This window comes from Henckelia pumila, chromosome 1 (assembly GCF_033568475.1).
Source record: "Henckelia pumila isolate YLH828 chromosome 1, ASM3356847v2, whole genome shotgun sequence".
Classification (NCBI taxonomy): Eukaryota; Viridiplantae; Streptophyta; class Magnoliopsida; order Lamiales; family Gesneriaceae; genus Henckelia; species Henckelia pumila.
Window position 1 is genome coordinate 80,282,368 of NC_133120.1, and position 13,923 is coordinate 80,296,290.

The window sequence follows — 13,923 nt, forward strand, 5'->3', positions numbered from 1 at the left end:
TATGGATGTGTTATGACTCTCATCAGCTTCTTTTCTCTAAATTTTTGTGGCCTGCCTTTTTTTTCCCCTTAAAAATAGGAGCATGAAGAGGTTGATAGCTTGTTTTGCAGTAATCAGCATGTCCAGGCACAACATGAACCATATGAGAATAAACTCTCATGTATTCTGCCTTACTGTAGCATTTATGCACATAGTCCTCCAACATATGTCTACTCTCACCAATATCACTGCATGACAACAAGGATATCCACAAAGTTGGAATATGCCACAAGAACAAGTCCTTTTCTTCAGGTCAACAACATACTGTCTCACAACTCCATCGTTGGTCAAACACTGAATCTGGTATTCAAGCTCTTTTGAGTATATTTCAAAGCAATTTCTAGAAAATTTGTGACATTTTTTAATTCTTCCATGATGTTAGGACAAATATCCCCAGCATACATTTCCATTCCAAGCCTTTTTACATGAATTCTCTTCATAAGTTTATTCCTAATACTCTAAAAGCATTGTTATGATTGGTTTATCTCGAGCATCCAAAATGTAATTAAGATTCACAGAGGTTATTAACTACCACATCAGACAAACAGTATTGGAGAAATGACTTCTAGTCCAATGAAAAGTGGAATTTTTTGAAGCCATTCAGCCGTTGTCTCATATTTTACATCAACTTTTGGGTCAACTTGAACAATCTGCTTCATATATCCATTAAAATCATTTTTGTTTGCTGTTGTAGCAGCTTTTCAAAACAAGTTCTTCAACTCCAATCCCCGAATTTTTTTTGGAAGTTTTGGTACATGTGTCTTAAGCAATATCTATGCTCAGAATCAGACACCAACTCATTCAAAGCTTCAATAAGCCCTTTCTGTCTATCTGAAATAAAAGTCCACATGTTCTCCCCTAATCCACCAATGTCATCCAACAACTCACGAAGAAACCATCTCCAATTTTCCATATTTTCTACTTGTACCACAGCTAGTGCAATAGGAATCATATTATCATTCTTATAAAACCCAAAAATATTAAGTTAATTACAAAATTGAGATTTAAATTCCTAATTTGGGCCAATTTCATCCAACAACTCACGAAGAAACCATCTCCAACTTTTCATATTTTCTACTTGCACCACAGCTAGTGCAATAGGAATCATATTATCATTCTTGTAAGACCCGAAAATATTAAGTTTTTAATTACAAAATTGAGATTTAAATTCCTAATTTGGGATAAATATTGATTGGAGAATTTATGGAAACTAGAGATTTAATTTCCGAGTTGAAAATATTTAATTTGAGAATTTACGGATTTTGAGATTTCAATTTCGGGAATTCTTAAATTAAAAGATTAAATATTTGAATTGAATATTTATGCAATTTAAAATTTAAATTCCGAGTTTTGGGAATTAAGTAGGATTTAATTCGAAGGTGAAACTCAAGCAGGGACTGATTTGCAAATATCGAAGTTTCAAGGGCTAAAATGCAATTTTCCTTTTTAATTTTAATTCGAGAATATTTAATTTGAGAATTTTGGAGTTTAGATTTAAATTCTAATATTCTTAAATTAAATTATTTAGGATTGAAATGAATTAAAATGGTGTCGAGGACTGTTTTGCAATTTATGAAGTTTTGAGGGGCCAAAGTGAAAATTCTACTTTGAATGGAGGGCACTTGGCTTGAGAAGTGGATTTATACGTGTATGTAGCATATTATTCTTCAGAAATTCAGCAGCCAAAACCGAGAGCAACCATTTCAGATTTCTTCATGTGCAAATTTCATCTTCAAACCAAGATATCTCAAGATCCGGCCATCCGAATTTACTTCCGAGCTTAGTTCCGCGATCTTTGAAAGAAGAGTTTCGATTTGATGTAAGTATTATCTTGTTTTAATTGGTTTCAAAATTATGAATGTTGGGAGAAATCAAATCAAACATGAATATGTGTTCTTGAGCTTCTATGTATTGCTATATCAAAATCGGATAGAAGATTTGATGCCGTATGAATTCGTATGATTTACCAGCTTTAGTTCGAACCCTTGCACCTATGATATTATGATATTTTGATGTATTTTTGCTGGTATGAGATATATATGAAGTTGATATAATTGTTAGACTCGATAGAATTGAGTTTCGGTTATCGATTTTTAGTCGTTACGCCGCCGGGTTATATTTTGAAGCCGTTGTGATGTATAGCTCGAGAGAGACTCTTAGCACGTGGTGACTCGGGTTGTAGCAGAAGATATGAACTTTAGTTCCTTATCTAGTTTGTTAGAAGGCAAAATCTTGTTGTAGTTGAAAAACTCTTTTGAAACTCTTGTTTAGTTTAGCTCTTGTGATGTATTTGAGCTACTAGTTTGATGTAAGGAATGCTTGGAACATGTTTAGAACTTGATTTGTATGTCAATGCATGTTTTAGACTTGATATAGCTTGTTTTGGAAAAGAGTTTTACTGATCAGATTGAGCTGCCAAAACAGGGCATTTTCTGCCCAGGGCAGCGCTCGAGCTGCAGAATTTGCAGCCCGAGCGCAGCCCCATTTATCCCAACCCGAGAGTTGGGCTTTGTGCAGCGCCCGAGCGGTAGTTTTTGACCGCTCAGGTGCAACCCCTATTTAAAAACATAAAAAAATAAAAAAATTTGGCTTTGATCACTTTCTTTACTTGTTTAATTAATGATGCTTATTCATTAATTGCCCCATAAAAATCGAGACTAGCAACCTGAGGTCCCCACAATTCTCATCTCTACCAACAACAACTAGCAACTAACCACCATGAACAGTCTTTAAAAAATAGTCATCAAGACCTATTAATCGATCGGTCTACACTCATATGAAAAACTGCTTATCATTGCCTGCAAACTAAAATACATCTTGTCAAATTCTACTAAGCACAATTTTACTATTTGGATTGAACTGCAGAACTGTTTCACAATAATCCCATAAAAGTTCATGTTGTAGATTATCCACCCCCTTATTTTTTGTAGAGCAGTTTTTTCTGCTCTTGTTTTTTGTTTTTTTTGTTTTTTTTCCATTTGCTAACATCTACATAACACTTTCTCATTATCAAGTTCTTCAACTGATCTATCTTAATATCAGGATTATCTCTTGCAATACTTTTAATATTTTTGGAAAGGTACTTGTAATTTGCAAGTTTGTTTACATGGGATTTTGCACATGTATGTTCACTTTTAATTGTTTTTATTTGAAATGTAAGGCCACCCATAATCATTGATGCATGAATTCTCCAATTCCAACCATTCTTACAAACAACGGTAATCCTACAATTTTTATTTTTCTGCAATGACGATTCATAGCCTTCCCTGAAACTGTAATCTCTCAAAACTTCCCTAAATTTTGTCGCACTTTTGAATTTCATACCTACAATTAGCTTAAAGGTTTTCATTTTCCGTCCCTCTTTATAAACCGGATGCCTAGGAGCATCTTCATCTGATTCATCCATGCTTAACAAATCTTCATCCTCTTCCCCTGGATCACTAAACCAGCCAGACCCCAAATCAGATTCATCTATATTTCTTTTATCCCTTACCTTACTACTACCTTTCTGATTATTCATTTTCTTAAATTTCCTCAGCACATCTCCTTAGCAATAGTCCTTTCATAAAAAATATCCTCACCACGGTTGACTTCAACATCTCTCAAAACTTCACTAAGTACATCAGACTCAGAACCATTGTAAGTCTTGTAAGAAGAATCACTAAGATCACTGATCACTGGTTCATTATCACCACAAACATAAACATTTTGAGGAATATTTTGCTCAGATGGATCACAAAGAGCCTCAACCGTATTATGAGCATTTTCAAGTGAGTAAGATTCATGATCGATAGGTACAGAAATATCTCCAAGTATATATGGGTCAAGTGGATCATATTCACGTTCAACAAAAACATTCTCCGGCACTACCATAGTTTTGTCAATCCACAAGATTTTCTAAAAATATTTATTCAGATGAAATCGAAATTTCCCTCAAAAACTCTCATTAAACAATAAATACTTACTTTTTTTTTGTTTCCCGAGTTGGGTCTTTCTTGGTTGAAATTACTTTAGTTTTGCTTCCTCTGGCACTTACTTTACTTTTTTGCTTCCCTCAAAAACTCTAAAAAGTTTAATTGGTTGTTGATGATTTGTGGGTAGGGTTTCACAGGGTTTTCATTTAAAATATTCACGTATAAACGGGTAGTTAGTTTTAAAAAAAAGGGTTGTCATATTTGTTCTTAAAAATATTATGAAATTGTAATTGGGGCACGTGAGCTTTTATTTGAGGAATTAAAGGACTAAAAGGCCTGTTGATTTAGTTCAAGGGCTACGTGCCACATTAAATTAATACTGGGGCGGTGCAATGCAATTGTCCCATGTGAAAACATATGCTCGTTTATATCAATAGGATGGAAAAACTATTTAAATTGCTATTATTAATTAATAAAATCTATAGACAAAAATGAGAAGAAAATCACGATTTTTTTTAAAAAAATATAAATAGAACTAAAACTTTAAAATTGGGAAGAGCTAATTCCCCACCTCTTAATATTAGCATTTACAGCCTCGAACTAATGTCTTATTTTAATTTTGCCACTTTATATCCTTAGCTATTATGATTATTTTTATTATTTTGAAAAAACCCAAATTCCATTAACAAAAAGCAGATATATTATGTTTTAGATGTCTATTTTACATTTTTTTTAAATCAGGAAATCTAAAAATATCCATTTTTTAAAACATAATATCTTCTACTCTTGTTTTTCTTGCATTATAAAAAAATATATCTTTACTATCTCTATTATATTATAATAGTTGAACCACTTAGAAAAACTGCTTATGTATGAACATCATCTTTTGTTTTTATTTTTTGTCTCTCTTTCATTTTTTTTTTTGTTATTCATAATTACATTTCCTACCCACAACCTCACTAAAAAACTTTCAATCTCTCTATTTTTCATATGAGAAAGACGGTAGATGAGATCCTAGCATATAAGTAATACCTAAACCATGCATATAATGATTCCTATTTTTACACATAAGCGTAATTAATTATATATTATTGATGTGACAAATCATGAGACATTAAATCTATCATTATGTATTACTCATATGCTAGGTTGAAATCTACCGAAAAAAACTTATCTTTTAGTGTGTGTTTTTGGCTCGTATATATTATATATGGTAAATAGAATGTCATTGGTCGAAAGAGACTATGCTCCATCCGGTAGATGAGATCCTAGCATATGGCTAATATTCAAACCATGCATCCAACGGTTCGTATTTTTACACATAGGCGTAATTAATTATATATTATTGACGTGACAAATCATTGAACATTACATTTATCATTGGGGTATTACTCATTAAAATCTGTCGCTTCATCACGTGTGCTACACCTGATAAAACCAAGCCCTTGAAACATGTGGGCCCCCAAGATCCAAGCTATTCTCCATACGATATCGTTTTGCTCCCCAACCGCTATTACGACTTCACCTCGCTCATCGACTTTCTATCCTCTAACCAGGAACCCGCTCACATCACTCATCCGGAACCGGAACCGGAACCGGAGCCGCCAACTCAGATGAACCTGGCGGAATTCCCCCTTGCGCAGGCTTACTTGGCCGTTCCCGCCCATCTACTCTTATTGGAGCGTGTTCGAGGAATGATGATCTTGAAAAGGCGTTAACTTTGATGGAAAGAATGCGGCGTGATGGCTATCAATCTGATTTTGTTATTTATAGTTTGATTATTCAGTATTTGATGAGAAATAATACTGTGGACGCTGGGATATTGGAGAAGTTGTTTGTAGAAATGGATACTGATAGAATTGATTTGGATGGACAATTGTTGAATGATATAGTTGTCAGGTTTGCTAAAGCTAGGGATATTGATAGAAGTTTGTATTTTTTAGGGGTTGATGCAGGGTAACGGGTTGACTGCAAAAACTAGCTCACTAGTCGCGGTTGTGAGTGAGCTGGGTAACACGGGGAGGATCGAGGAAGCAGAGGCATTTTTCGAGGAATTGAAGGAGGGTACATTGAAGCCCAGGACGAGGGCTTGTAATGCCCTTTTGAAAGGGTATGTAAAGGTTGGATCTTTGAGGGATGCCGTGTATGTTGAGTCGGAGATGGAGAAGAATGGGGTTTTACCTGATGAACACACTTACAGTTTGTTGATTGATGCATATGGGAATGCCGGTAGGTGGGAGAGTGCGCGAATTATGCTGAAAGAGATGGAAGAAAATGGTGTGAAGCCAAATTCTTACGTGTTTAGTAGAATATTGGCAAGTTATAGGGATAGGGGAGAGTGACAAAGATCATTTCAAGTACTCAAAGAGATGAAAAATTGTGGGGTAAATCTGGATAGGCAGTTTTATAATGTGTTGATCGATACTTTTGGGAAGTATAATTGCCTTGAGCATATTTGGAGGCGGTGTTTGAGGATGAAAGTTGAGGGTATTGAACCGGACAACGTGACGTGTAGCACACTTATTCATTGTCATTGTAAGCAAGGGCATCGCAGTAAAGCGGATCAATTGTTTCAAGAGATGCAGGAAATGGGGTGTTCGCCTTGCACAACTACTTATAACATTATGATCAATTCTATTGGTGTGCAGGAGAGGTGGGACAATGTTAAGGAGTTGTTGGGGAAGATGCAGCCTCAGGGACTATTGCCTAATGTAGTCACATATACTACACTAGTTGATATTTATGGACAGTCTGGTAGATTTAATGATGCAATTGAGTGCTCAGAGGCTATGAAGTGTGCTGGATTGAAACCATCTCCCACAATGTATAATGCTCTAATCAATGCCTATGCACAGAGGGTATTTCCTGAACTTCAATTTTTATTCTTACAGCATATTTATTGTCAACCCTTGTGCACATGGAGGTAGACTAATCCATGATTTAAAAAAAATTAAAATCCCTAGTTTCATTGGCTACTCACTGATGTAATGTTCTGTTTCGTCTCCGAAGTATTTGAATCTGTGTTTTTTGGAGATTTGTTTACTGAATGGTTTTATTTCCGAATGTGTATAATGGAAGAATGTGTTTGCTTAGTAATGTGACATTCCCAGCAAAGAAACGAAACAGATCCAGTTATTCTTGTTTCCATCTTTTTTCTCATGTGCTTTTTGCAAGACATTGAGTCTTATTTTCTCCAAATTAGTTCAAGGGGTGCAATCCCCTCATTCCCCATCCACCCTTTGAAAGATATCTTACTATTTCAGTATTTCGTGAGAATGTAGATTTTCTGATTGAAATCATGTCTATTTTATGTCTACAGGGACTATCTGAGCAAGCTGTAAATGCATTCAGGGTCATGAGAGGAGATGGTCTGAAACCCAGGCTAGTGTTGTCACCTATGGCTCTGTGATTAATAATTTATCCAAGAAGGGGCGGCGTCTTGAAGCGGAAATCATTTACCATGACATGCTGAACAGAGGCATTTCTCCAAATGTGCAAATATACAATATGCTGATTGACAGCCATTGCATGGGAGGAAGTACTGGAGATGCTTTCAAAGTTTTGGATGAGATGGTAAAAAGTGATGTATTGCCTGCCAACCATTGTGAGATACAATGCACTAATCAATGGGCTCTGCAAAAAGGGTAGGGTTGTCGAAGCTGAAGAAATAGCCTCTAGTATCATGAGTAAAGGCTTAAGCCCTGATGTCATAACATATAATTCATTCATATCTGGTTTCTCAGATGCTGGGGACCTAGAGAAGTGTTTGAAGTTATACGAGAAGATTAAAATTTCAGGCATTAAGCCTACTGTAAACACATATCATCCTCTTATAAGAATATGCAAAAAGGAAGGATTAAGTCTTGTGGAGAAATTTATTCTAGAAATGTGCCAGAGAGATCTGATTCCAGACCGAATTTTGTACAACGAACTCATCCGTTGTTGTGTTGAGCATGGTGACATTCATATAGCAACTGCCTGGTACAGTGAGATGTCGAATCGGGGAATTCCTCCGGACAAGATGACTTATACTAGCTTGATCATGAAATGCTTAAAGAGGGAAACCTGCAGGGTGCAAGGTATCATTTTGATGAACTGTGTATCAAAGGATTGGCCCCTAATGATGAGACTTTTAATATACTAATTGATGGACACTGCAAGCTTAAGGATTTTGACGGGGCATGCCTTTGGTATAAAGAAATGTTGAAAACTGGTTTTCTACCATCTGTTCATGTTTGTAACGAGGTACTTTCTGGCCTTAAAGAGGAAGGAAGATTTAAGGAGGCTGAGACCATCTGCGCTGAAATGAGTATCAGGGGAGTTTATGTTTCGAGCTTGAATGAGGCTCATCTTTCAGCTGCTGTGAAAATGTAGTCTCGGAGCTTTTCAGATTCTAATTCTGTTTCCTTTATGGCGCACGTGCTCCCTGCAGAAAAATATGTGAGCCCCTTCTCCCTTTTCTATGAGACTCTGTTCATTCATGCCAGTTGAAGCTGGATAAAGATGAGATGGATACAATTTGCTTTTTGATTAAAAAAAAAAATTTCATATTTCCCTAGGAGCATCTTTATGCCCTTTTGGTTCATCATTGCCCGAAAGATTTTCATCACATCAGTGTTTCACCTATTTTGTATCCATTTTAACTGTTCATGTGTTCTGTGTTTTCACTTGCAGGCAGTGAACTCCCAATGTTGTAATCCCTTGTGATATTTGATTTTAAATTTTGGTCAATAAACTAATCGAGCATGACAATCTGTCAACTATCAATTACAAGGAGCAGAGCATTGATGTTTCTGAGGTGGACCGTAGATGAATGGTTTGGAGAGTTGAAGCAATGATGTGAGTCATGACAAGTTCCAGGTAAGGCAAGGGCATGAAATTGCTCTTTCAGTGTTATTATTGCAGTTATTTTAAGTTTATGTTCTTGAGCAACTATAGTTATCACCTTTGAGAAAAGGCAGTTGAAAGAGAGAAAATTATCCTCATCTCCGTTCTGGGGGCGTTCACCCCAATTTGCTCGCAGAAACTTCTTCCTGGTTTTGTGGAAAAAGCTGCTGAGTTTAAGGCGAAAGGTTTGGACACTATTGCTTGCATTCGGTCAATGATGCATTTGTGATGAAGGTGTGGAGGGAGAATTTGCTAGTGGGTGATGAAGTGATGTTACTGAGTGACGGAAATGGGCATTTTACGAAGGCAATTAGTTGTGAACTTTCAAGCGGACATCTATTTTAGAAAAACCAGTTCCAAAATGTCGTATTATTAAGACAAAGAAGATTCGGATGCTTTTCAGTGATTAGCAAAGCCAAGTCATTTTATTTTTCATCTCAACTGGTTATTGTATATTGTCTTTAATCTATCTTCATAGTTTTGACCGGTTAGTCAAGTCAATCAGGAGTTGCATATGAACTTGGGATGAGTAGTTCTTAGGACTTCGAAAACACCATGAGAGGCTTTTCATGCCATGTGGGATATGGAATATGTTAACATTTGTCATTGGCTGTTCAAATTTTGGTGATGTAACGGTACGTTTCTCCCATCATGTTTTTCCTTTGCTTGATTTTTGAGCTGCTTGTAAATGATGGCTGGAAATGGTGTAATTTCCCTTGAATTGTACACATATAATGCATCTGAAGAATAATATTTTGCTGTATGGATCTTTATACTAATGCTTGTTTGATGACGTCTTCTGCTGCATCCGGTGAATTTGAGCACTCTGTGACATATTTATTTATTTATTTTTTTCATGTGCATCACAACCTAAATACTTGTTGGGACATCAATTGCGTGTTGGTTCAAGTTTCTGTTGTATCAGATCGTCATAGGTGTAATGTAATCGTTACTCACAACCTAAACACGCTCAGCCTATTTATGTCAGAATTATAATGGAATTTGAATTTATTTGCCTGATAAAAATGGGTTGACATGAACTTTCTGGTTATAATATTTATCAGGAAAATTTAAAATTATGTTGTAAATTCATTAACTCCTATTATTATTTTTTTTCTATTACATGTGAACTCAAAGTCGTCGTCATTTAATGTTCACCGGATAAATCCTGGATACGTGATAAACTCTCGTATTGATATATTCAAATTATTCAATGTTGCTAAAATTTACTCGGCAAAAAGAAGCATACAGAATGTTCCAAGTTCCAACAGTTGAATCATTCAACAATGGAAAAATAATAAAAAGAGGATCGACCACACCTCTCATTTTAAGTACATATTTTATTGTAGAAGTCTCTTTCACGCTTTCCATTGAAGTTTTTAAGATACAATGTTCTTAATATTCAGAGACACCATAATTCCCCTTCAATCATGAGATAACTCGAGAGAATATATCAAAATAAAACATAGCTTAGCGTATGACTTATTCAATCCCCCAAATAAGTCATCATCTTACTTTTCTTGCCTCCTACGTGAAACCATTACCATCAGTGGCAAGTTTCTGACTTTACTATCTTGTTAGCTACAAGAAAAAATTAACATTATAATCTGTCAAGTTTGATACGAAAATTCAGTTGTTTTTAGTAACATAAATTGACCTGAAATAATGTTTTTTATTAACACAAGAGGCCCACATGCACTAAACTAACAAAGGCTAACAAAACTCAGAAAGCATGAACAACAAAAACAACTTCACTACCTAAACCATGAACTTCAAGACAGCTACCTTCTTTTGGCTCACTACCTTCACCATTTTGCTTCTCTCGCTAACTCTTTCCATGCTCTCTCAATCTTTCACCAGTGATTCAAGCATTCTCCCATCATTTCGTGTCCGTCGTGCATTTGATGAGCTCGGGTTTTTCAACAGGGTAGCTGAAAAAATCAGCTCCAACGACAACTACTTCTTCGCCATTCTCGAAAAGCTCATTTTCAAAAGACATGGCCATCATCACAGAAGGCATAAGAGCTCATGCAACTACAACTTATGGAAATCTGATCTGGTACAATTATACAACATTACGCTCGTTATCACTGTTGATTTAAAGGGTTGCGCGAATTTTAGCAGCGTGCAGAAAGCCGTAGACGCCCTGCCGGATTTCAGCTCTACTAGATCACTTATTATAATCGATAAAGGCACTTATAGGTCAGTCATTATGTGTCCTTCACATGCATATTTTTCTTCCAACTAACGTTGAAATGTTCCAAACTTCATGTGATTATAACACAGGGAAAAGGTTGAAGTAAGTTCTAACAAGACAAATTTGGTAATTCAAGGAAATGGGTACCTCAATACTTTTATATCCTGGAATGACACGGCTAATTCCACTGGAGGGACAGCTTGTAGCTCCACTATGGCCATATTTGCTCCCAATTTCTTGGCCTACAACGTTAGTTTTCTGGTAAGCTGTTGTTTCTGTCAAGAAGTTGATTCTTTGATTCGGCAGGTTCGAAAAGTTTTGGGATAACAACAGTAACAAGAGAGTGAAGAGAGAAATCTTAACACGAAACAAATTACATGGTTCGACTTCGACCTCAAGCCTATAGGCCTACATCAAATGTTGTCCATGAGGCCATTGGCTAAACTAACATTTTCTTGATTCGAACATAAAAGTACCAACCTTTATAAGCATTAATCATAATATCATATATCTAATATTCTCACGACCCTAAAGAACTTATCATAATCATATGTGATTTATCATAATCATATGTATGTCTATATGCAAGAACACAGCTCAAGCACCTGATCCAGGGGAAATGGGAGGACAGGCAGTGGCATTAAGGATTTCAGGTGATCAATCTGCCTTTTACGGGTGCGGATTTTATGGAGCACAGGATACACTTAATGATGATCAAGGCAGGCATTATTTCAAAGAATGTTTCATTCAAGGATCCATCGATTTCATCTTTGGAAATGGTAGATCACTCTTTGAGGTACAAACCAAATGTTCAGAATCTATTTTCATAACCCATATAGTAAACTTCTACAAATTTTGCTGATACTTGTTGTGGGATTGTGTATAAAAGATGTCCTGTTGGCTATTCCTCTCTGATAAATGAAAATTTGTTACAAAAATCAATGCAGGATTGCACCCTTAGTTCCGTGGCGAAACAAGTGTCATCTGGTGGGATCAGTGGTTCAATCACTGCTCAGGCCAGAGATTCATCCAAGGAAGAAACAGGCTTCTCTTTTGTGAACTGCAGCATAAATGGCAGTGGAAAAGTGTGGCTAGGAAGAGCTTGGGGGCACTATGCCACCGTCGTTTTTGCCAAAACGAACGTATCTAGTGTCGTTGCTGCTGAAGGCTGGAACGATTGGAACGACGCCTCTAGAGATCAGTCTGTGGTTGACATAATCCTGTTTAGCTCATTTTGGTACTTTCCTCAGCTTTAATTTCATTTGGTTCTTTTTTTTTTCTCCTTTCTAGAAAGGTTACTTTTGGTGAATACGAGAGCTACGGAACGGGAGCCAACTCTGCTCATCGTGTGGCGTACGCGAAGCAGTTGAAGCAAGATGAAGCAGCTCCATACCTTGATATTTCATACATTGATGGAGAAGACTGGCTTGTTTCGTCCACCAAAAACTCATCTAATTCATGTTCTTGATGATTCGAGACCACAAATTAGTTCAAATGCACTAATCACAAGTAGACTTTTTTATGATGCATCTAGTGTGGCATTGATACGGTTCACTAATCTAAAACGAAATTTTTCAAAATTTTATGCAATTTTTTTTTTATCTTGTAGATGCTCTAAAAAAATGCATAAACCAGTTGATTGTCAGTATTTGATACTAGACAAAAACTGTCCTTTAAGATTGAGCTCCATTTCTGTATGATTTCTCCACAATATCCTGAATCAAACCCGATATATTGTAATTAATAATGAGAAGATCCATCAGCTTCCATTGTAATTTCCATTGCCAAAATCCTGATGAATTCTCTGCCATCTTTGATCTTATTTTCTCACCTTCTTCTTCTCCATTCATGCATAAAAAAATCCTCAGCATTCTGAACCTATTCTTTCACCACCATCGCTCCAACCGACGGGGAATTCGACCACGATTTTCAACATCTCCACAACAAACTTCTCATTCAAGAATTGCTCAGCAACATATGCTAAGTTTGTTTCGCAATGTGGACTACGTTATTTAGTTTTATTCTAAATCAATTTTGCTATCATGTCCACTCACCGTGTCCACCTACTGTGCCCACCATGAGATGACACTCAACTATTGGATGTGATGAATTGTGCGTCCAATAGTTGAGTGCCACCTCATGGTGGGCACTTTATGTGGGCGCGGTGAGTGGGTAGGATAGCAAAACTCTATTCTCAATAACTATCTACTTATTTATATTTATATTGATGAATTTAATTTTAATATTTGTCTTTATTATATAACAATTTTTTTTTCAATTTTTTTGACACCTAATGGCCTGTTAATTTACACAACTACCAATCTTGCTTCATTTTTTCGTAATAATTTATTTTATAATTTTAAGGAAAAATAAAAATAAATTAACATAAATTTTTTAATATAGTTAATTTTTTTTTATCAATGTAATTATCATAATTTCATTACATTCAACTTCATCGATCCGTTTTTTGGTTTTGTTTTTTTTAATTAAAATATGTTTTTTTTTTGTTTTCATATCACCTACACGTATATAGATTAGGACGATATATAAAAAAATTTATCCTCAATAAATTGTTTATCTTTTGTCAAGTTTGTTTATTTATTTTAAAAGATATTATTTTATATCAATTAGTAGTTTCGTCATCGTCATCACCATCATCATCCATCATCATGAATAAATTCTTTTTAATATTTACAATATATAAATGAGATTTTCATTAAATATTATTTCATTCTAATTAATAATTTTAATTATTATTTTAATTCTCATTCTAAATTTGTCATACTAAATCAATGTTTTGATGTCTTTTATTTTTGTGCCAACTAAAAATTAAACATATCAGTGTGATACCAATAATTTATAATTATTTTTATTTATAAATATTTT

The 13,923-nt window shown here is 35.4% G+C and overlaps 1 protein-coding gene and 1 pseudogene across 2 annotated transcripts; both read left to right on the forward strand.

Annotated features, from left to right (window-relative positions):
- Positions 1-5,175: 5,175 nt before the first annotated feature.
- Positions 5,176-7,685, forward strand: LOC140866117 (uncharacterized; annotated as a pseudogene).
- A 2,920-nt stretch (positions 7,686-10,605) lies between these two features.
- LOC140876031 (probable pectinesterase 15) lies at positions 10,606-12,575 on the forward strand. 2 transcript variants are annotated; one of them, XM_073279873.1, is made up of 6 exons: positions 10,613-10,899; positions 10,972-11,042; positions 11,127-11,298; positions 11,627-11,833; positions 11,985-12,238; positions 12,328-12,575. In XM_073279873.1, the coding sequence occupies exons 1-6, from the start codon at positions 10,678-10,680 to the stop codon at positions 12,503-12,505; spliced, it is 1,104 nt and encodes a 367-aa protein (XP_073135974.1). In that variant the 5' UTR covers positions 10,613-10,677; the 3' UTR covers positions 12,506-12,575. The 2 variants fall into 2 exon arrangements, with proteins under 2 accessions (XP_073135973.1, XP_073135974.1); XM_073279872.1 differs by having other exon boundaries at positions 10,606-11,042.
- The last annotated feature ends 1,348 nt before the right edge of the window (positions 12,576-13,923 follow it).

Coding starts and splice junctions, on each gene's coding strand:
- LOC140876031 (XM_073279872.1), top strand. CDS start 10,606: ATGAACTTCAAGACAGCTACCTTCTTTTGGCTCACTACCTTCACCATT. Junction 11,043..11,126: donor ATCGATAAAGGCACTTATAG/GTCAGTCATTAT, acceptor ATTATAACACAG/GGAAAAGGTTGAAGTAAGTT. Junction 11,299..11,626: donor CCTACAACGTTAGTTTTCTG/GTAAGCTGTTGT, acceptor TCTATATGCAAG/AACACAGCTCAAGCACCTGA.